This window comes from Pelophylax lessonae (genome assembly GCF_965119305.1).
Source record: "Pelophylax lessonae genome assembly, chromosome: 2".
Classification (NCBI taxonomy): domain Eukaryota; kingdom Metazoa; phylum Chordata; class Amphibia; order Anura; family Ranidae; genus Pelophylax; species Pelophylax lessonae.
Window position 1 is genome coordinate 445,506,826 of NC_138769.1, and position 24,956 is coordinate 445,531,781.

At 44.7% G+C, this 24,956-nt stretch overlaps 1 protein-coding gene across 1 annotated transcript in view; it reads left to right on the forward strand.

The window, feature by feature from the left end:
* Positions 1–15,667: 15,667 nt before the first annotated feature.
* Positions 15,668–24,956, forward strand: part of LOC309547127 (interleukin-18 receptor 1-like) — a 38,223-nt gene continuing 28,934 nt past the window's right edge. The window contains exons 1-3 of the mRNA XM_082246915.1: positions 15,668–15,857; positions 18,055–18,280; positions 21,857–22,028. Coding sequence (XP_082103041.1) covers positions 15,800–15,857; positions 18,055–18,280; positions 21,857–22,028 — 456 coding nt within the window. The 5' untranslated portion in view covers positions 15,668–15,799. The remainder of the gene's footprint in view (positions 15,858–18,054; positions 18,281–21,856; positions 22,029–24,956) is intronic.

The window sequence follows — 24,956 nt, forward strand, 5'->3', positions numbered from 1 at the left end:
AAGGTCATATGGTCGGGATACAAGATCGAGTTTCGATCACTTCCACCGGTGCGATTCTTCCCTTCCAATATTCAACATCCCCGGGTCGCTTAAAAAGCTTTGCGGGGAACAGCTTGATGCAACAAGCAGTGGTAGTTCCCATTCCTTGGAGGAGTTCTAGTCGAACCTTTTCACAATGCCCAGGAAAAAGGGCTAGGTGCGTCCAATTCTGGTCTTGGAAGAGATGGAGTCCATCCATACAGTGGTGGCCTCCCTGCATCAGGGGGATTTCCTGGCGTCCATAGACATTTAGGATGCCTATCTTCATATCCCCATCTTCGCAGGACATCAGCGTTTTCTTTGCTTTTCCCAAAGATCATCCCTGGTTCCCACCAGGAGACTGAACTATCTGGGCCTAATTTTGGATACATCCTTGGCAAAAGTGTTTCTCCAGGCGGAGAAACTCCAGAAGATTCAGTCAATGATTCGGATGTTGCTGTCCGTCAACTCTGCAAAAGGGGGTTGAGCAGAAACTATCCTTGAGCACTATCAAGGGTCAGGTTTTCAGCGTTGGCAATCTTCTTTCAGAAGCCGCTGGCTACTCATTCCTTGGAGCGGAATTTCATCCAGGGGGTGCGGCACTTGGCTCCGCCAGTGCGCGCGCCCTTACCGCCCTGGGATCTTAATTTGGTTTTGTCGGTTCTGCGGAAACCTCCCTTTTAAAATATCAGGGAGATTCCCTTGCTTACATTATCCCAGAAGGTGGCCTTCTTGGTGGCTATCACTTCTGCACGCAGGGTGTCAGAACTGGCTGCATTATCATGCCATTCCCCATATCTTGTGGTTCATAGGGATAAGGTAGTTCTTCATCCGAAGCCATCCTTTCTTCCTAAGGTGGTTTCAGACTTTCATCTGAATGAAGATATTGTGCTACCTTACTTGTGTCCTCAGCCCAATCATCCTCGGGAATATGCGTTGCATTCCTTGGATGTGGTTCGGGCAATCAGGGTATACCTGAAGGCTACGGAATCGTTCCGTAAGACGGATTCACTTTTTGTGATCACGGATGGCCCCAGAAAGGGGTTGCCTGCATCTGCCGCGACTATCTCCAAATGAATCAGACAGACGGTGGTACAGGCTTATTCGATTAGGGTTCGGAATCCTCCGTTCCCTGTTAAGGCGCACTCCACTCGAGCGCTCAGTACTTCCTGGGCCTACCGCTATTAGGCGTCAGTGGTCCAGGTGTGCAAGGCGGCTACCTGGTCGTCGGTTCATACCTTTACAAAATTTTATAAAGTTGATGTGATGGCATCGGCGGATGCCTCATTTGGCCGCAAGGTTTTGCAGGCCGCAATTTGAGGAGACCGGTGGTCTACCTCGAGGGTTTTTTTCCGTTGGAATTTCAGTTGAGTCTCATCGTGTGATTGGTGAGCCTTTAAAACATCTAGTTGGCACCGGTTGGGCCTTCTAGATTGGATTTTGATTTCCATTTTCCCACCCCTCATTCTCTTAAGCTCATTGACAGACGTAGTACCTGCCCCTCTGTTTTTGAGTTGGATTGGGTTAAATTCTCTAAACACTGCTTTGTGACATAACTGATTTGCTGTAGCAGGAAGTGAGAGGATATACCCTCTGGGATTGCCCCTAGGGTGTGGCCAGAACGTTTTCTTTCCTGTCTAGTCCTACTCCTGTAGAGGGCAGTATAACCCGAGTTGATATTAATCAAGGAGAACTACGTCTGTCAATGAGCTTAAGAGAAAAGGATTTTACGGTAAGATTTTACAAAAATCCATTTATTTTGATTGGTTTGTGCAAAAGTTATCGCGTTTACTAACGACGGGAAAGATTTATGTCATTTTTATTGTTTTTTTTTTTACTAGCAATGGTGGCGATTTGCGATTTTTTGCGGGACTGTGACATTGCGGCGGACAGATCGGACCCCTAACTGACATTTTTGACACTTTTGGGGGGACCAGTGACATTACTACAGTGATCAGTGCTATAAATATGCACTGTTACTGTAATAATGACACTGGCAGGGAAGGGGTTAACACTGTTGGTGATCAAGGGGTTAAATGTATGCCTCATGCTTACTGACGTGTGTGGGGGGTGGGGGTTCTGTGACACAGACCGAGATCGCCGGTTCAGCTATACTGAATCCTGTGATCTCTCCCTGTCTGTCACAGAAAAGATCCGCCTGCTTTGTTTACTCAAGCGGCTGGATCTTCTCACACTTTCCCCGACAATCGGGGAAGAGAGGCGGCGACCGCTGCGCACCGCTGAGACAATTAGGAGTCCAGAAACGTAGGTCTACGTCGCTGGACCTAGGGGAGCTGCAGTGCCGCAGTAGCAGCACAGTTAGCGGTCTTAAAGTGGTTAAATAGTAAAAATCTAAAGTAGAACTATAGGCAAATTTTTTTTTTCTCCATTTTGGATAGAGTAAGGGAGGGTTATAAACACCCCTGTCAGATTTTTTTTTGCCATCTGTGTCCCATTGCAGAGATTTCCCTTCACTTTCTGCCCCATAGACAAACAGGAATTGAGAGAAAATCCCTGCAAATTAGGGGAATTCCTTGGGGACCCCCAGGTCACCAGAACTAGTGTCGCCATTGGAAGATTTCCCCTCTATTACTTTTCTGGGTACAACCCAAAATTTGGGATTTTCTTTTACTTTCACTTTTAATGATAATGGTAAACAGGACAAATAGAGAGGTTGAATCTTGATAATAGGGGCACAGACAACAATAAAAACTGATAGGGGTTCTGATCCATCTCCACTCTATCCAAAACTAAAAAAAAAGTTTTGCCTTTAGTTATACTTTAATGTGTTAAAAATATTTTTTTTAATCAAATGTGGCAAAATGTACTAGCTGAGTATTTTGAATGGGACTCTGAAGGCTTTTAATCACTATATTTGCTTTTACAAATACTTTTTACAAATCTACATTCTATACACTCCCGTTTCCACAATGACAGCACTAATAATTACAATAATAAATATTAGTCATCATCCTTTATTTACAACATGGCCAAGCAAGAGCTGCCTGTGGGTGGCCCTGGCCAAAGTACAACATCACTAACATACCTCAGCCTGCTTCTGCACTCGATTGGCAGTGGCGGAAAGGACAGGAGGAATGCATACCTCCCAATCGTCCCAGATTCCGCGGGACCGTCCCGCAATTGCAAGTTGGTCCGGGGACCTGCGGATCGAGGCTGGAGTCCTGGAGCCTAGTGTTGGAACAAGTTACCGCACTGGTCTCCATTCAGTGTTGGTATCCTCAATGGTGCAGTGTGTGCTCTCACACAGTGCACCGAAGAGTCCTGTGAGCAGAGCATCAATCTTTAATACTGTCATTAGTTGCTAGGACCACCAACGTTCTAGCAACTGATGACACAGTTTGTAAGCCACCTCCTAGCTCCACTCCCACCTTCAACTTCCTGCCTCTCTCGCAGCAGCACAGTGAAACACAAAGATCGGAGCCATCCTCTGCAATCCCAGCTGACGATCAGTCTGGCCAGTGTCACCCCCTGCCAGCAACACTCTATCCAATCAGCGCACTATAATCCATCTCCCGCTAGCTGTCACCGCTGCTCCATGCCTCCCTGCCTCCCTGCCTGTGAGACTTTCTTCACTCCACACGCCACTGCTTGCAGTAATTTCCCTATGCAGCACACCTGCACAGCAAACAACCCCCCCCCCCCCCTTTATTGTTACCCTCCTTCCAGCATCTTATTCCATTCCCACTCTCCAGCCATTGAAATCGATCCTCTAGCCATGCCCCCCCCCCCCCCCCCCCACTAGCCCAAAGCATTGTTTTCAGAGATCCTTCCCAGCCACCAAATGACCTCACCCTCGGGATAGACCGATATTATTTTTTCATTTTCGATACCGAAATTTTGGCCATTGCATATCAGTATTGGCCAATATGGGCCGATATTTTGTACATCCTATGTCAGGATCCGAGACTAGTCTTCTCCTCCTCCAACCATTAGGTAGTAATGCTCATGTAAGGGTAAAATTATGTCACATAGGATAATTAGATCCCCCTGAGGAAGACACGAGGTCCCTGTGTCGTCACGCGTAGAGGAAGGGCTAGGACGGATGGAGCATTGCACCGAGTGTAGGTGAGACTGTCAGGCAGACCAGAGAGAACGGCCGTATAGCCGAGGCGGCTCCCAGCTTATCAGGAATGCATCCGGAGGCTACCCAGCAGACGGTTCATAGCGGTTCATAGGTGCATGTATGCACCATAAAATGTGAGTGTATATACAGTAAAACCTTGGTTTGAGAGTAACTTGGTTTACAAGCGATGTCTTGATATACAAGTAGCCTCAAGCTACGTATAAAAGAGAAGAGAGGCGCCTCTAAGTGTAGCAATATGGTTACATTTAATGAAGGTACAACATTTAGCAACTCACATGGTTGATGAATAAAAGAGGCAATCTAAGGATGCAGGCATTCGGGGTAAAGCTGTCCACATAGACCATCTTCCGCACCGCCATCTACGTCATCCCTTCCATGCGGCCCCTCACTTTCAGATCGCTTTACTGCAGGGTGGTCTTCCCGGTCAGGATTACAGACTGGCAGCCGGCAGTGCAGAAGATAGTCTATGTGGACAGCTTTACCCCGGATGCCTGCATACTTAGATGTGCCTCTTTTATTCATCAACCATGTGAGTCGCTAAATGTTGAACCTTCATTAAATGGAACCATATTGCTACACTTAGAGGCGCCTCTCTTCTCTTTGATACTCTGTAGCTCCTGCTGGAGTTTCCTTCTAATCCCCTTGTGGAAGCTGCTATTTGTGGATGGACATTTTATGGTTATATAACCTATTGCAATGCTAGAATCTTTTTATATGGACTATAAACTGAAGGACTTATGAATAAATGGTTGTGGAACGAATCATCTGAGTTTCCATTATTTCTTATGGGGAAATTCGCTTTGATATAAGAGTGCTTTGGATTACAAGCATGTTTCCGGAACAAATTATGCTCGCAATCCAAGGTTTTACTGTACTTTTATTCTACATAAAATAAAGTTTTAAAAGATATAAGCACTATTTGGAGCTATTTTTTCTACATGACATTGCCCCCTCTGGAGAGTCAGAGGTATATGTAGGAAGGTGCTGCCAGCGAACTAGCAGGGTCTGAGTGGAAGTGAGGAGAAGTGTCCTAGAGGAGGAACCACTGACCACGTTTTGGGGCTTATATATCTCTTATCTAAGGTAAGCGCCCAATCTTAAGGGAGTGCACGGAGTGAGAAGGCTTTGTGACATATCGGTCACGCACACTGGCTGGGAACACATCCACACACTTGGTGGATTAAGCACAAGCAGAGGATTATCTACAAGCACTTGGCACTTTTTATGTACTAAGGACTCATAATTCTAAATATTTTTATAAGCACTTTATGGATTATATTTGATATTGACCACAATTATTTATTTATTTATTTATTTATTTATTTTTTTTTGCGTGAGAGAACATAGTAAGAACATATTGCAGGATTTAAGGAAAATTGATATATCAGTATCGAACCAACACACAGCACTTTATAGTTTGATGTATTGATTTATCATTAATGCCAATTATTTATTTAGCACTGAGTACATATCAATTATGGATTTGGATTTTATAGAGTATGGTGTACACTACATCATCCTTGCATCAAACAATTGGATTTTAGTTATACCATACACGGTACAATTTGGGATTGCCACTAATATTGTTAGATCAATATATACATAGTGATTTTTATTTTGCGCAACACTATTTATTTAACTATCCGTTTATAAATGTTATTGAATATGCCACTCACAGAGCGGTATCACCCGGGTGTCACTTACGGCAAGTGGGTGAGAGACGGATCGGTATCGGGTGGGTGGGAGATGGAGCGGGTGAGAGACAGAGCAGTATTGAGTGGATGCCGAAGGGAGCGGTATCACCCAGGTATCACTTATAGCAAGTGGGTGAGAGATACCGATCTGCCAGCAGATCTGCTAATGTGGAATTGCTTATATCTTTAATTTGTACATATGTGAGTGGCATATTCAATAACATATGTAAACGGAAATATGCTATGCGACATAATTTTACCCTTACATGAGCAATATTTGGAATATCGGCAATATCAGCCAGTTCCGGGGCCGATACAGATTTATTGGCAAAAGTCAATATCGGCCCTCCAATAGTCGGCTTTGCCGATAATCGGTCGATCCCTACCCCCCCAACCCACCCCTTAGCCCCACCTCTACCTTCCACCTATATCCCAGCCACTAACACCCCACCTCACCATTCCACATCAGAACAATGACAGGGGCGTACACTGATGGGGGGGCACCATACCTCCCAACTCCCCTTGAATTCGCTGGGACCGTCCTGGGATTTATGTAAGTCCCGGCATTCTAGCGAATTAAAGCAATGTCTAGGAGTGGAGCCCAGAACTGGGAGGGGGCACACTGGCACAGGCACCAGCAGAGCTTTTTTTGCAGCCGGAACTGCTCACTTCTCCCTGCCAGAGGTGGCTCTTTAATTAGGCAAATCAGGCAGTCACCTAATTTGCCTGCTGTGATCTATTGTGAATGTTGGCGCTGGCGGCTCCACCTCCCCTGGCTGGGACTCTGTGGCCCAGGGGCAGACTGATCAATCTGTCAATGGGGCCTTTGTCATGGAGAGCCTGATGACAGCACGTGCAGGGAGCAGGACTGCGAAGGTGCAGGCAGGATGACAGTACCCATCTCCAGGAGGCCACGGGGAAGGTTACAGTGAGGACAGCAAGAACCGAAAGCCTTGGAGAGAGAACAGCTATGAAGACCTCCCAGGACCGGGGGACAGGCTGACCTGGAGCCGGAGAACGAGGACAGGCGGGAGGTGCAGGCAGCCAGGGACCACTCCATCTGACACATCTCACAGCAGACAGATCCTCTGGAAGAAGCAGAGAAGCGCCGTGACCTCCTGTCCTCACTCAGCTACGAGAAAGGGTCCTGCCCAATACTGGAATCCTGCCTCTCTCATCCCCCTCTCTCTCACCCCCCTCTTGCTCCCCTCTCTCACCCCCACTCTATCACCCCTTTCTTACCCCCCTCTCTCACCCACCCTCTATATCCCCTCTCTCACCCCCTCTCTCTCCCCTCTCTCATCCTCTTCTCTTGCTCACCCCCTCTATCTCCCCTCTCTCGCTCACCCCTTCTATCTCGCCGCTCTCATCCCCCTCTCTCGCTCGCCCCTTCTATCTCCCCTCTCTCATCCCCCTCTCTCGCTCACCCCCTCTATCTCATCTCTCACACTGTCTTTTTCTCACCCTGTCCTCTTTCTCACTCCTCCTCTCTATCTAACCCCCTCTCTCTCACCGCACCTCTCTCTTTCTCACCCCTTTTCTCTCCCTCTCACACCCTCCCTCTCTTCCCCCTCACTCTCTCTCACCCCTTCTTTTTCACCCCCCCTCTCTTTTTCTCCCCTCCCTCTCTCTCTCTCGCCCCTTTCTTTCTCCCCCTTGCTCTCTCTCTCACCCCCCTCTCTCCCTCTCTCCCCCTGCATTATGTATCCTAAACCCGACACTGACTGCAGCCCTCCCCAACCCCTGTGCTCTGCCATACACACTCTTGCACTATATACACAATACTGTACATTATATACTTCTCAAGTGTTAATTGTTTCAACAGTTGCTGGTTGCTATGCAGTCCCTGACTATTTTAATGAAGTCCTTCTTTAAGGTAGGCTAAGACAAAGCAATCAAAGCATATTTTATACAAGGAAGCCTGGGTTTTGTTTAACCACTCCCCTTAATCCCCTCCCACTAGTGAGTCTTTGACCACACCCACATTTTGCCACACCACGCTAAGCGTAACGCAGGTCATCCCTCCCCTCAAGTGTCCCTCATCCAGAAGTTCAAAAATTGGAAGGTATGGGAATGTGCTGTGAAGTGTCCTACTGGATGCTTTATAGCACATTCAATAGTTCATTGTGAGATGTCGCAGCTGCAGCAGAGGTGAGGGAGCCACATGAAATAGCCCGCAGGGCCGGATTTGGCCCACAGGCCTTGTATCTGACGCATGTGACTTAGAGGGATCCCCAGCTGATGAGATGAAGAGTGGCAGCGTTGTGTCATATGCTGTGACATGCTGTACGTTTTAGCACTGAAAGAAGCTGGAACTGTCAGAAAAAGTAATCTGTGCATGTCAGTTGAACTATAGTCTGGCTCCACTGGGAGAGAGTGCTTGACTAATTTCTAATTGCTGTTTTACTTATTTGACAAGCCTGATAGTAATTTGCATAGGGACATTAATAAAACAGAACTAGAACCTGCAGAAGTTGTGGACTGGAATATGGCCTTGTCTTCTTTCTGTAATAAAATACTGTAGAATGTACAGACCTGTCCATTAATATCAGTTCTGTGCTGCTCTGCACAAACAGTACCAGTGTACTAACACAGATATAGTCTAAATATGTCTGCTGATTAAAGTACATGTTTCTTGGAAGAAACCTGGAGGCTCCCAGTGCACCACTTACATTAGTGTTGGGGGTTAATATTACCACCGATGCTTGGGCTTATTTTACTCCCACACGTAAAGCCATACATCCCGAAACAACATCCACTCTATTGACAATGCTACCAGATGTTTGGTAAGTAGGGCAATTCTGAGGCCTTCTATATACTGTAGATGCATAGTTAGCATCCCTGCTAACTATGCATCTATATCTTGTTGCCTCTTATTTAAAACTGTTTATTTTGTCTATATAACATATATACAACTCTCTTTCCAAAAGTCTGTGGCCATTTTTTTTAAGTGCATGTTAAAAATGGGGGTGTGATTTTGTTGTTGTAGAATAAGATAGGATGTGATTGTGTGGGTGTGGTTAAAAGTAGTCACGCTATGTAGGGTGTCCTCAAATGTATTTTTCAAAACCTGTTAGCGTTAGCGCAATGGTCACTTTTAGTATATGATTCAGTTCAAAGTGGTGGTCTGTTTTTTATCTACCTCATTTTATTTTCTTTGTTTTTTGCATTTCAGTTACACACTCAGTATCACCTCCGGAATGACACAGAGTTGCAAAGGTGTGACATTAGTGTTTGTGGCCAAGTTAACCCCAGGCATCATTTTTGTTGTGGTTTCCACCGAATTGCATACTGCTTGAATGCATAATTTTAGCTTTAGACAGCTTCTGACCCCAAAGATGGTCTTTGACATTTCATATGTTAAGCCAGCATGTCATAGACCACCCAGCTATATTCTAGGTGAGGATGGAGCATAACTGTCGCTGGGGAGGGCTATAGGGGCATTAGTCCAGCTAGTGCTAAACCCTCTTTTATGCGGTATCAGGTTATATCTACCTTTAGCCAACAAAATGTTAGCATGAATATGTTATGTTTCATGTTTTTTTTCTCCTGTATACAATATTGAGCAACATATTGTTTTCTAGCTCAGAATATAGGACATAAAGATTAAGAAACTTGTCATGAATGAAAAATGGAGACACTCACTGCTGCCTTATCTTGCTTAAAATGCTAGTTGCCTTGTTGTCATGTTGACCCTCTAAATTCAACATTTTGAGTCACTGACTCAGAACAAACATGCAGACAGTGCCGGGACAAGGTCATCCAGCGCCCAGGGCAAAGATGCCAATCTGCACCCCCCTTCCCTTTAGGGTTAGGGTCAGGGCGCCCCCCCCCCATCCCTGCAATAAACCATTGCGCCCAGGGCAGCCTCCTCTCCTGCCCACCCCTTGTCCCGGCCCTGCATGCAGATAATAGCTTCTGACTTTTTTCCATCTTTCTTGATCTGTATACTTCTTCTGCATTATCACTGGGTCAGAACTTAAGTCTCTGTGTCAAAATATCACTCAGGCTAATAGCCTTTCAAAAGGAAATGAGCAATAGCATCCGTCTAATGACAAATGTTCTTTAACATAAAACTCTTTACATGTCTTTGTCACTTCTGCTAGCTGCTGACAAGTATAAAGTGCAGGCACCTAGACCTGCTGGAGCTCTCATTCACCTCTGCTATGGCCAACTAATGGCTGTTTTCAATGGGCAAAACTTTGCCTTTTCTCTTTCGTTCATTGATGGACACAGCTCCATATCTTCTTGACCGTTGGGTATATGTTTGTCTCCATAGGAGTAGGACACTAGGTGGAAAAAAATTTGAACACACCTATAGGGCAGTCCCAGGGGGTATACTCCCACTTCCTGCTATAGGACTTCAGTTTTTTTTCTGCCTAGTCAGGAGTAATGATCTAGTTCCTTGCTATGATCTCTGATCCTAGCATTTTTTATTTTTAAACAAATGTTTTCATTTTATTATTTTCTGTTCCTGTGAGAACTACAATCAATTCTGTTCTGTGAGAACTACAATCAATTGCCGGACTTGGCGATGGACTGGATGTCCTAGATCCTTACGATCTTCCCAGTCTGGCCAGCGAGCGCGACCCGACCTTAGCTCCATGCTGGGTTGGCCGTGACAGAGCTCCACTGGACGGGAGCTGGCTGGCGAGTTAAACGTCTCCCGAGGACGCATAGCCCTGGTCACGATCCTAGTCATAATCAGAGTTGGCCCACAGCATCCCCATGCCTGGTCCCATGGTGCAGTGAGTAGTGTCTCCTCACCCCTCTGGTGGCACCTTGGGGTGGACGTGGGCCCCTCTCTGGGTTGGACGGGCCCCCAAGTGCCCTTCCTTCCCACTTTTAAGTTCCCTCTTTATATCGGGGTTCCTCTGCACACCACCCACCATTCACCCCCGGGGTGGCCATGCCTGATTTGTATGGTGGGGGTGTCGAACAGGTGCTGGGGTCGGGGGGGGGGGGGGCACGGCGGTGGTGGTACAAAAGCGGCTTTGGTTGGGGGTGGTTCTGGTGGGGGTCCCCCCCCTTGCTGTCCATATGTACCTGGTGGTCCTTGGAGGGTCCCGAAAGCCACGTGGGCAGTGCGTGCAGCTGCCATTTTGTTGTGGATGGCTGCTGTTTGTGTAGTCCGGTGGCCATTTTCTTCTGGTTTCCCATTTCTATCAATTGGCGGTCATGTTTTTGGAGTCTACGGGGAGGCTATTTGTTGGTGGGCCTCTAGTGGCAGTTCTATGAACTTCCTCTTCCTCTCTGATCGCCGTGCGGCGTGCAGCCTGACGATCTGCATCCACACCTGAGAAGGGGGTGGTGAGTGCCTGCGGGGTTTATTTGGCTCTATCTTGCTGCTATAGCGATCCTGGTACACTGGGACTTGTAGTACCGCTGCAGCGATGGGTTGGTATTTTTCACATAAATTTTACACATTTTGCTGGCGGCTCCAGGTTAACCCATGGAGTCCCTGAAGCACGTGTCACCACCTGACCCCCCTCTCTGAGGCTGCGGGACCTGTGGGGTCCCAGTCCTCCTTGTCTGCTATAACAGCAGTCCTGCAGTAACTTGTGTCTAAAGTAGATTTGGCCCTTCAAAAGAGGATGAGTAAAAAGCATCCTCCGCCTTCACCTGCATCCTCTGCCTCCTCAGATTCTGAGGTGGAATTGGCCGCCGTGGACGCGTTTCACCCTATTGGGTCTGCGTCCATGTCTCCTGAGGGCTCTGATAGTGAGGATGATTCCTTTCCACTACAGTCGCGAATGAAAAGGCGCTGGTGGATGCATTGATTGTATCAGTGCGGGAAACTTTAATGCAGCTACTACTGCGTCGGCTGCGACGGTGCAGTTTGGTACCCGCAGAGCCTCCGAGGCAGCAAAGGTTTTCCCCTTTCCCACCTATTTCGACAACATTGTCGCAAGTCAGTGGGGTTCTCCCAAACACACTGTTGGGGTCCCTAAGCGCTTTTCTAGAAGGTATCTGTTTGAAGAGTCCCTGCTAAAGAAACTGACAGTACCACCCGTGGTGGACTTTCAGGTTTTCAGATTGAATAAAGCCACCCTCCTTCCAGTGGAGGACTCTCTGTCCTTTAAGGATCCCTTTGACAAGAGAGCTGAATATCTGGTACGATACATTTTCACCATGGCCGGTTCCATTCTGCGGCCAGTGTTTGCCATAACCTTGGTTTCACAGACATTAGCGGAATGAGCTAAGCTCCTGTGCCACGATTTGGAAGGTTGACAACCTCCTCCTGACCTGGCCGAGCTGGCAGACCAGTTGGTCCAGGGGTTGCAGTATGACTGTGATGCCTCTCTGGATGTGACCCCCTTAGCCTGGAGGGTGTCCGTGAAGGTGGAGATATGGCTGAAATACTGGTCTGCAGACCAGACTTCCAAGAAGGTATTGACTGAGTTCTCTTTTGTAGGAGACCGCTTGTTCAGGGCTTCAAAGAAGGAGATCATTAAGGGTCTTACAGGAGGTAAGAGTACTCTGCTTCCGCAGTTTGCCAGGAGTAAAGAGACTCATCGCAAGCGTGGTCCTTTCTTCTCGGTCCATAAGCGGTCGTTTTGTCCTTCGGTATCTAAGAACCAGGGATCAAAATCCACCCGTAACCCCACAGCGGGTTCCAAGAGGTCCAAGTCAAGAGTGGGCCACTCTGGGACCGCAGACAAGCTCGCTTCCGTCTGAAGGGGTGCCCTCACCCATACCTGGGGTGGGGGGACACTTTGCTTCTTTCCAGATCCATGGACCTCCTGGATTCAAGACAAATGGGTCCACGAGTCGATTCGGTCCGGGTACAAGATCGAGTTTCGGTCCTTGCCTCCGGCAAGGTTCTTTCCTTCCAATCTGCATTTGTCCCCAGATCGTCTACAAGGGTGGTACAGGATCTGCTCTCACAGGGGGTCATTGTACCGGTTCTTGAATCAAAAACCTTTCAGGGGTTTTATTCAAACCTGTTTACTGTTCCCAGGAAGGAAGGCAAGGTCCATCCCATTCTGGATCTCAAGACTTTGAACCGCCTTGTGCGGGTTCAGAAATTTAGAATGGAGTCCATTCGCATGGTGCTGGCATCCCTTCATCAAGGGGATTTCCTGGCCTCTATCGATATCTTCATATCCCAATATATGTCGGGCATTAGCTTTTCCTTTGCTTTGCCGTGGGCGAGGAGCACTATCGTGGCATTACCCTTTGGTCTCGCCTCAGCTCCTTGGGTGTTTACAAAAGTGCTAGCCCCGGGGTTGGCTTTACTGAGGCAAGTATGCATGCATGCAAGTACTGGGCCTGATGGTCTCCACCTTTGCGGCAGTTCCGTTGGCTCAGTTTGATACCAGGTCTCTACAGAAGGAGATCCTTGTTAAATTGAACAAGAACCCACAGGCTCTAGACAATCTGATCCTGTTGAGCCAGAGTACGAGGGAATCCCTGATCTGGTATCTCCGCTCTCCAACTCTTCGTCATGGAAAATCCTTTCTCCCCCTGTACTGGATGGTGGTCACAACGGATGCCAGTCTCTCTGGATGGGGTGGTGTCTTGGGTATGGATCTGGCTCAGGGGGTTTGGACTTGGGAGGAGTCCAGTCTGCAGATCAATATCCTGTAAATTTGGGCGATCAGGCTTTGTCTAATCCATTGGATGGATCGTCAGCAGGGGCGCCAGGTGGGGATTCAGTCGGACACTACCACGGGCGTGGCACATGTCAATCATCAAGGGGGCACCAAAAGTGCCTTAGCGGCCCAGGAAGTAGCCGGTATTCTAAGATGGGCATAACACTTTGTTCCAGCCATCTCTGCCGTGCATATTCCAGGGGTGGAAAATTGGCAGGCGGATTACCTCAGTCGGCAGAAGCTGGATCAGGGACAATGGTCTCTCCACCAAGAGATGTTTCATCAACTGTGGGGGACTCCTGATGTGGACCTGTTGGCCTCTTGTCTCAACAGGAAGATGCAGAGGTTCAAAGCAAGGTCTCGGGATCCTCTGGCTCACTCAACAAATGCTCTTGTAGCTCCTTGGAGCCAATATCGTCAAATGTACGCATTTCCTCTGCTGACTCTTCTGCCGAGACATCTACGAAGGATCAAGGCAAAAGGGATTCCGGTCTTCCTAGTGGTACCAGACTGGCCTCACAGGTTCTGGTATACAGACCTAATATGGCTGGTCGGCGATGTCCCTTGGAGACTCCCTCTCATAGAAGATCTCTCTGAGAAGAAATAAAAGACAGATCTTCCATCCTGCTTTGCAGTCGCTGGCTTTGAATGCCTGGCTATTGAAAGCCAGGTGTTGAAGGATAGAGGGGTGTCTGGATCAGTGATTCCTACGCTGTTAAAAGCTAGAAAATCTACTTCTAGGAAGATTTATCATCGAGCTCGGAGGGTGTACATTACTTGGTGTGAGTCTCGAGGGGGGTTTCCCCCTGTTCCTTCTCGGTGTCTCGTGTCTTGGAGTTTCTTCAAAGAAGTGTAGATCAGCGTTTTGCCTTGGGTGCCATCAAAGGTCAGATATCGGCCCTGGCGATTTTCTTTCAACGCCCGTTGGCCACAAATTCCTTGGTCCAAACCTTTGTTCAGGGGGTCAGCCAACTGGCTCTCCCTGTTAGGTCTCCGTTGCCTCCGTGGGACCTCAATTTGGAGCTGTCGGTTCTCCAGAAACCACTCTTTGAAAATATTTGTGAGATTCTTCTGCTCACTTTGACACAGATGGTAGCTTTCTTGGTGGCTATTACTTCTGTGTGCAGGTTGTTGGAGCTGGCTGCCTTGTCCTGTTATTCACCTTACCTGGTGGTTCACAGAGACAAGATGCTGCTTTGTATCTGTTAGTCGTTCCTTCCTAAAGTCGTCTCTGGTTTCCATTTACATGAAGACTTTGTGTTGCCTTCTCTGTGTCCTAAGCCTAGGCATCCTAAAGAGATTGCCTTACATTTTTTGGATGTAGTTCGGCCAATCAGGGTGTACCTGGCGGCGACTGAGTCTTTCCGGAAATCGGATTCTTTATTTGTCCTTGCGGATTGAAAAGCTCCATTACTACCAGGACGTGCCAAAGCGTTGCTCATTCATAGCGGCCATTACAGAGGGGAATGAGACCAGCTGCATGTATATAGAGGCCTATCAGTGCCTGAACTCTATATCTGCTATTAGATTTCAGAGACACTGCCTAGGAGCAGACATTGTAATATGCCTGCTACTACTTTTATTAGCTACAAAGTCACGAATGCACCTCTAATTTATTTGTACCTTGACTTTATGGCTAAGCTTCAACAAAGGCCACCCGCTGTCCAATATGAATCAATTATTCACCACTGAGACAATCTCATAGTATATTGGAATTAGGGATAAGCTCAGGTGTATTTGAATCCTAGTCTGAACCCACCTGTCTGATCCCACCAAGAAGCTGTCATCTGTACTGTGTCAATCATAAGTGGCGGAGGCATTCCCTGCAGCAGCATGTACGTAAGGAGTGTATATCTGTGGGGTTTGTGGGGCAGGGAGTACCTTGGTCACTTATTATTGGCACAGTATAGTGACAGCTTTCTGGTGGAATAGCTCAGGTGGGTTGGGACTAGGATCTAATCACGCCTGGGCTCATGCCTAATTAGAATGACTGTTAGTAGGCTATAGCTTTGAAGTATGTGAAAGTTAGGCCTGGTAACAAGAAGGAAAGAGGTTTCTCTTACTAAAAAAAAGGTGATGCTAGTCATCTTGTCTTATCTAGTTGTATGTAGGTCTGTTTAACATAGAGTATACTTTATGCAATCTAAACAAGGAACGTGTCAATAAGTACGCCTCATCTTTCTTCTTCCAGTCATCTACGTGCACATAGCTTACCATTAAGCAGCAGAAATTGCATAACTGCTTCCTGATACAAATCTGAAAGGCATACCATGTATGTGAGCTTCTGATGTAGTAGAGGAAATCAGCCAAAAAAGAGATCACTGGTGAGTGTCCCAGAACTGTGCCTGACGACGAGAAACAAAAGTATATCTGTGACGATAAAGGCCATGTACAGGCAAAAAGCCGCGTGCCTCATTTTTGGGTTTGCCTGTCTGATGGAATTTGGTAAGTACATTGTTTTATGTGTAAGAAACAAACTTGTCACTGTTCGCTCCTACTTTGTAGTATCAGAATAACAATTTTCCTAATACTGTCATGTGTAATGTATGTGTTTTTTTTTTTTTATAACTAAATGCTATGGTCACTAAAACACATGAGATTGAGAAAAAGGCATAAGATTCAGCATAGCTGTCATTTGCATGAAACCTGTGAATGGTAATGTTTAGCATCAGAAATGAATCAATTCTATCCATATTTTAAAAAATAACATACAATTAAATACGGGAATAATATTCAATAGATGGTATTTCCTTGGATCTCTGCTGATTGGAATCCATTCTGGTGCTTCAAGGCAATACTTGGATTTGGTTAGCATCCTTAAGCTTCAGAAGAACGACAGTCATATTCTGTGGATGGAACTACAATCAGAGGCAACTGAAGTAAAGGGTTTACCATTTTTTTCATGCATAGTCAATCAGATCTGACTGTGATAGTTATAGTGGTTCTGATTATCATGGTCGCAAATGTGGAGAGACCAAGAGAACATACAACAAAACACTCAAATCCCAATAAATACTTTTATTGAGAAGCCCATAGATGATTTCATTTTCTTTACTTCCACCAAAGGTGGAAGTAAAGAAAATTGATTGATTCCCCCATCAACATAGTCAGTGTTGATGAGGGAACATCTCCCTCAGCGATATTGTGTCCTGCCGGCGCAGAGCTTTCCAGGCTTCTAGAACACAATAATTGCTGCAAGCGGCTATAGTTGCTGGCAGTAATCATATTTAAAAAATCCAACAGGCTGGTTTTACATAAGTCAATTGATGGATCGACTTGCGTATAATCGGCCTGTTAATAGATGGATCGAAGCCCAGCCAGTCCCCGTTGAAGAGGCCAAAATTCAATCCATGTATGGTCGGCTTTAAGATATTTATATATGTACGTATTTTATATACCAGCAGGTACAGATCATATTTTTTCTTCACAGGTACACTTTTATAAAGGAATCTTTTTTTTTCAATGAATAATCATTTGTTTTGGGAACTATAAGGTTACATTCATATGGTCAAATATTAACAGCCAGGGGCAGGCATTGACAAGAATCAGTAGATTCTTGTTAGTGGTTGTAAATACAACCAGTTAATTTACTAAAGGCAAGCAGACTGTGCACTTTGCAAAGTGCAGTTGCACTCTTCAAGTGCAGTTGCTGCAGAGCTTAGTAAATGAGGTGAAGCTCTTCTGACTTCCATCATCCAATCATATGCAAACAAATCTGATGTTTTTTTTTTTCTTGCAAGTGATTGCCTTACCTCATTGACCCTCTGGAGCAACTGCTCTTGCAGAGGACAACTGCTCTTTACAAAGTGCACAATCTGTTTGCTTTTAGTAAATCAACCCTATTGTGTGCAAGTAGCAGCAGCTGTTAGCGGTGGCTGTCGGATTTGTACTCTGTACAAATCAATGGCTAGCCCCACAGCCGTTAAATTGTAACTGCTCATTTGTGCACATGTGAATAGAGCCTCCAACCGACCCTTGACGCAGCAAACTGTCCGCAGACAGCTATGTTGATGCAGCCTAGGACTACATTCACATTGCCGGATGGATGTAGATAGTTTTCTGCATTCAGAGGTAGCTAAAACTTGCAATCAAATGATTTTCGCTAGTAGCCATCCGGGCTTCCTCTGCGCAGCTGTGTGAATGTAGCCTAAGCCAGAGAATCAAAATGATCCTTTGGTGTTTTCCTTTCATATAGAAAGACAAGGAAATTATTTTGACAATATGGTAAAATAATACATTTTTTTGACAATATTCTTTCACAAATATAACTGATGTGAATAAAATGCCTCTAAAACACTATGTGTAATCTTCGTCCGTCAGCTTAAATAAAAATTAAGGTCATCCAAACACAGAGAACTCTAACTGGTACCTGTATAATACAGAACTGCTGAACTATAACCAAAAAGCAAAGATCTCTTTAAAAAATGTAATTAAAAAATTACAACTTCCAAGAACATAACTTGGCATATGAAAACTACACATTACTACGGCAGGAACCTCATACAATGATAAATATAATAAATGATTTTACTTCTTTATATTTAGTCTGAACAAAGGTGAAGGCACATTGCAGATGTACAATACAAGATCATCACGGCCTTAAATCATTATTGATAAAATATTTCTTTTTCTTTTTTTTAAGTATATCCATGTTACTTTGAGGATGAGTACTGTGTTTTAAAATGTGATAAAAACAGCAGCAAAAGCAATGATGCAGAAGCCACAATTACTTGGCACAAAAGATTGCCCTCCAATGCTTCAGAAAATATTTCTTCAGATATAGACAGTCGGATTCTCACAAATGGAAATCGGCTTGAATTTTGGCCACTATCTTTAAATGATTCTGGGGAATATATCTGTACCGTGCAGTAAGTAAATGTCATTTTTATTTGTTATACAATAAGAATTAATCTGCAGGAGACTGTGCTATTAAGTCATAGGAGCACTTCATTGCTGAATTTTAACTGTGGGGATGATTTACTAAAGCTGGATACACACTATACAACTTTTGTTGTTAGATTTCCTTTAGATTTACCATCAACTATGTAGGCGGAGGGCCGGCCTTATATCATAAAAATGGAAAGTGTTTAGGTTTGCCCTCATATTATATGGTTTTGGTAAATATAAAGGAAAAAATCTAAAGAAAATTGGATAGTGTGTATCCAGCTTTAGACTGGCCATGGATGGAGCGAATTTCTTTCCTGCAATCACCAGAAAATAAATTTGCTTGATTGCCTCATCAACACAGTAAGTGTTGATGGCGGAATCCCTTCCTCTGGGCCATTGTGTGCTACTGGCAGGAGGGCAGGGGAAGCTGCCCCTGCCAGGAGAATACAGTGATTATTTCTAGCAGCTATAACAACTGCTAGCGATAATCGCTTGTAAAATCCAGCAGGCTGGTTGTACCCGAGTTGATCGATCAATCAAATTGGGTACATTCAGCCTACCCATGCATGGATTTGAACCGTTTATGGCTGGCTTAAAACTAAAGAGTGCAAAATCTGGTGCAGTTCTGTATAGAAACCAATCAGCTTCTAGTGTTTCTTTGTCAAAGCTTAATTGAACAAGCTAAAGTTAGAAGCTGATTGGCTACCATGCACAGCTGCACCAGGTTTTGCACTCTCCAGTTTTAGTAAATCAACCTCTGTGTATTTCTCAGCAGCAACAACAAGTTGTGGCTTTATAAAGCACTTTTTGCCTACATTGAGGGAAAAAAGTATTTCATTCCCTGTTGATTTTGTACATTTGCCCACTGACAACGAAATGATCAGTCTATAATTTTAATGGTAGGTTTATTTTAACCGTGAGAGACAGAATAACAACAAAAACATCCAGAAAAACGGATTAAAAAAAAATCTAAAAATTTGCATTTTAATGAGTGAAATAAGTATTTGACCCCTTTGCAAAACATGACTTAGTACTTGATGAAAAAACCCTTGCTGGCAATCACAGATGTTTCTTTTAGTTGACCACCAGGTTTGCACACATGTCAGAATTGCTTTTGTCAAACTCCTCTTTGCAGATCCTCTCCAAATCATTAAGGTTTTGAGGCTGATGTTTGGTAACTTGAACCTTCAGCTCTCTTCACATATTTTCTATGGGATTAAGGTCTGAAGACTGGCTAGGCCAGTCCAGGACCTTAATGTGCTTCTTTTTGAGCCACTCCATTGTTGCCTTGTCCACGTGTTTTGGGCGATTGTCATGCTGGAATACCCATCCATGACCCATTTTCAATGCCCTGGCTAAGGGAAGAAGGTTCTCACCCAAGATTTGATGGTGAAGTTGTCCTGTCCCCTTAGCAGAAAAACACCCCAAAGCGTAACGTTTCCCCCTTCATGTTTGGCGGTGGGGATGGTGTTCTTGGGGTCAAGGACGCAATCCTCCTCCTCCTCCAAACACGGTGAGTTGAGTTGATGCCAAAGAGCTTGATTTATGTCTCATCTGACCACAAAACTTTCACCCAGTTCTCCTCTGAATCATTCAGATGTTCATTAGCAAACTTCAGACAGGCTTTCTTGAGCTTCAGAACTTACATGTGCTTTCTTGAGCAGGGTGACCTTGTGGGCGCTGCAGGATTTCACTACTTCACAGCATGATGTCTTACCAATTATTTTCTTGGTGACTATGATCACAGTTGCCTTGAGACCTTTGACAAGATTTTCTCATGTAGTTATGCGATGATTCCTCACCATTCTTATGATCATTGAAACTCCACGAGGTGAGATCTTGCATGGATCCCCAGACAAAGAGAGATTGCCAGTTATTTTGTGCTCCTATACTCAGCTCATTACCTGTATAGACGACACATGGGAGCCAGAAATCTTGCTGATTGATAGGGGATCAAATACTTATTTCACTTATTAAAATGCAAATCAATTTATAACGTTTTTGAAATGTGTTTTTTCTGGATATTTTTGTTATTCTGTCTCTCACTGTTAAAATAAACCTACCATTAAAATTATAGACTGATCATTTCTTTGTCAGTGGGCAAACGTACAAAATCAGCATGGGATCAAATACTTTTTTCCCTTAGGCCTCTTTCACACGGCCGCTCCGATTTTTTCTTCCGCTACGGCACTTTTTTTTTTTTTTTTCACGGAGACGGATGACACTTGTGTCATCCGCTCCGTATGTCCGCATATCATCCCATCCATTTGAGGATGATATACGGACATAATGTATGTCTATGGGGATTGCGGATGTCAGCGGATGTCACCGCTGACATCCGATTTTGCATCCGTTCCGTTTTTTTAAGCGGAAAAAAAAAATAGGGTTCTGTTCCGTTCCAAAAAACGGAACAGAACTGAAAGGACACAAATCGGATGTCAGCAGATGGTCATCCGCTGACATCTGCAATCCCATTGACATGCATTATGTCCGTATGTCACCCACAAACGGATGGGGTGATATACAGACACATGTAACGCCCGTGTGAAAGAGGCCTTACTGTATAGGACCAAGTTATCATCCATATACTATTTAATGCTACCAAAACTTACATGTTAAAAAGGTATCACACTTCTTTTTACTTTGCAATGTTAGTGCAAAGCGAAGTTGTGTTCACGTTAAAGTTGATTTACTAAAGGCAAATAGGCAGTTCATTTTGCAAGGTAAGTAGTACACTGCAAGGACATTTTCCCCAGACATTAGTGAAATTTCACTTTGCAAAGAACACCCCAGTCACGTGCAAGGAAATTTTTGCGTAAGGTTATTGAAAGATTAATGTCAGCAGAGCTTTGCATCATTCACTAAGCTCTGGGGAAATTTGGCTTCGCAATTTGCTACTTCTTTTAGAAAGTGAACAGCATACTTCCCTTTAGCGAATCAACCCCTTTGAATATCCAATACTGTGGTAGCAAAAGTTGAGTTTATTTTTTTATGCCCTTCTTACATGACTGGGTATTCACAGTTAACACAGATTCACCTTGTTTGATACTATTCACTTTGGAAAGTGAACATGTAATGTGGAGTGTGAAAACTTACTTTGGTAAACAGCCCCTAATACTTTACTAAATCAAACTTTTTTTCTCGTGGCATTTGGTGTCAGACTGCAGAGCCATTTGCACACTTCAGCTGTGACTTGGTTACTTTCATAGCATTTTAATTAATGATTAAGTGAGACATACAGTATATTGTTTTGTTGTCTTGTTTTTTTTTTTTTGGGGGGGGGGGACAAACATGGCTTTCTTTTTTCTCTAAGAAGTTTTTTTTAATGTTAAGTACCGTAATTTAAAAAAGTCAAAAACTGAAAAAATGTGACCAGCATAGCAACAGCCATGTTTAGCCATGTGGAGAAGCTTAGAGGCAGGATGGTAGCTAACCCTGATCCCGATGGGGGATATAGAGAGAGAGAAGCATCTGAAACACTTAAAAATAAATGTTTTTGAATTTTAAGTCCTTATGGATGTATCATTTTATTTCATTCTTTTTTTTTTTTTTTCTAGGGGGAAAGATTATACAGTAAAAGCTTTGAATGTAAATAAAAAAGATCGCAACTATTGCAGGGATGTGTTGTCGGCAGAACGTTTATCAAAGACTGTGGGAACAGCAGCAATTATCAAATATAATCTACCTGATAAATATAAAAGCACTAACTACTCCATTGTATGGTATAAGGTACATATATCATTTCCGTAACATCTTCTGTAGGTGAAATAAGTAATGTGATGGGTAATTTTTTATAAAACCTCATAATACATAAACATATAACACAACAATTTTAGGTTTATTTTCCTTCTATTAGAACTAGTCAGATCCCGGAAAACCTTATTTTTACATTACCCATGTACTGTATGTCCACAATGATAGATGCAGGAATTTCATCTGTTCTGACAATACAGGCAAATAATAATTTTCTAATTCAATGTATCAAGACTTCAACTGTTACCAGTTATTACACAATTATGTCAGACACTGTATGCATTTATCCTAATTCATGGTGCCACGTCCCTAGGATAGGATTGGATTTTGCTGGTACCAGGAAAATATTACAACCTTATATAATAGAAAAAGTTTATTGCACATCAAGATGAAAACAGTTACAAAGATTAAAAACAATTATTGGTCCTCAGGCAGGTAGATCACATAAAAGTGAGTAATTTACATGGATATCCATACACCCCAGAGGTCAACCACATAAGTGGAATTCTGGAAATGCTAAACTGTTTTAATCTTGATGTACAATGTAGCACCCTCCTAGGTAGGTGCTAGGTAAAAGCATTGTATGCTCCTTCTGCTTATCAGGGGAACCTGATCTATTAGGTTGCCTGTTGCATGTTTCCAGATGTGATTCACTGGGTCTGAGGGAGTGTCCTCACTGCATCCAATAGGGGAGCATGTTGGACAGTGAAGGAAACCCAACAAGTGACACATAGGCTCTTGTGAGAGTCCCAGTGGGAGGGCACTCCTGCAGTGCATCCTGGGATTGCTCATAAAAGCCAAGGGGACATATGATAGGGTGTCTTGGATCGGAAGCAGAGTCCCAGGAGGAGGCTGATGGCTGTCTCTCCTCCTGCTGTATGAGGAAAGTGGTCTTAGGCAGTCAGCCTAGTGAACCAGGTGTGAAGCTGAGCTGCAGAGGATCCAGTAAAGCTGACAGTGGAGCTGCTGGCAGAGTTGCCTGGGAAAAACAGTGTCCGTGAGTACCAGGGGACTTGCCAAAGGGTCTGCCCAGGAAAGGGGGATCACTTCAGTGATGTCAGAGGATCAAGGGGTCAGTTCACACAGAGTTTCAGAGTAAAGGGGGTGCCATGTAAAACCCTGAAGAGTAGCGACCAAGGGGGTGCCAAGTAGGACCCTGAAGACTGATTCACAGTGCATTACAGTTCATTTAATTCTTCTTCACTATAGCGGCAAGGTGAAGCAGCGGCCTTGCCGCATCCATTGTTAACCAGAAGTCCAAGCAATTGTGCATAGTTATTCAGTTGGAGTATTCCACTCATCCTCATGCTAAATCATCAAGCAGTTGCTATAGGTAACCCAGGGGAACCCCTTAACCAGCAGCTCCCAGGGGAGTAGTGCTGCAACAATAAACGTTTACTATTATATATATGCAAGGCCGCTGATAGAAATCATGGGACCCCAAACAGCCTCCCTGATGGGCCCCCTTCAGCCCCATCCCTGGCCCCTCCCCAGACCCCGCATTGAAACAAAGTGCAGGTTTGTCTTTAAGTGATAATTTATCATGCAACGCCATAGTAAATATGTGCAGAGTGCAGTACAATCACCACACCATGCCATATTGCCATCCATAGTAAATATGTGCAGTCAGTGTGCAGTGCAATTCAGTAAAAAACTCACAACCAATGGTCAGCTGCGTCTGCTTGCTGCCGCCGCCCGCCTCAAAGCCACTAACTCTCTGTCTCGGGCCTAACTCAGAGCTGAGCGGAGGAAGATCACTCTGCCAGGGAAGGAAATAGGCAGCCACAGCGGCAGGCAGCCAGGACTTGAAGTTGAGCCACAATGCAGATCGGGCCCGGAATACACATGCGCCCAAAATTAATAAAAAAAAAATTGAAGTCACTAGGGTTGGTGTCACCTGCTACAGGAGACAGGCATGCTACAGGAGACAGTCAGAGACTGCAGGCATGCTACAGGAGACAGTCAGAGACGGCAGGCATGCTACAGGAGACAGTCAGAGACCTCAGGCACCATACAGAAGATGGTCAGAGGCCTCAGGCATCATACAGGAGACAGTCAGAGACTGCAGGCATCATATAGGAAACAGTCAGAGACTGCAGGCATCATACAGGAGACAGTCAGAGACTGCAGACATTTACAGGAGACAGTCAGAGACTGCAGGCATTATACAGGAGACAGTCAGAGACTGCAGGCATTATACAGGAGATAGTCAGAGACTGCAGGCATTATACAGGAAACAATAGGCAGCCACAGCGGCAGGCGGCCGGAACTTGAAGTTGAGCCATAATGCAGATCGAGCCCGGAATACACATGCGCCCAAAATTGATTTAAATAAAGCCCCTCCACTCGCACCAACACTGCGTTACTTAATGGACAATTGAGCAGTCCTGTGACGCTGTACCCTAATACAATTGATGATCTTTTTTCCCCCTCAAATACTGTAGAGCTTTCTTTTGGTGGTATTTGATCACCTGTACGATTTTTATTTATTGCGCTATAAACAAAAAAAAAAAGAGCCACAATATTTTTCACTTTCTGCTATATAACATTCCCAAAATTTTTTTTTCAAAATCTAATTTTTTAATCCTTTTAGGCCAATTTGTATTCTGCTACATGGTTTTGTTAAAAAAAAAAAAAAACATTAAGCGTATTTTTATTGGTTTGAGCAAAAGATACCAAAAAATAGCAATTACATCCCTGCTGGTAAGAGCAGCAGAGTGGGGGCAGTGGCGTCACTAGGGTTGGTGTCATCTGGTGTGGTAAACCATGATGTCACATCCCAAACCCCCCGGCTCTCTCCTGACACAGAGACTGTAGGCATGCTACAGGAGACAGTCTCATACAGGAGATAGTCAGAGACCTCAGGCATCATACAGGAGACAGTCAGAGACCTTAGCCATCATA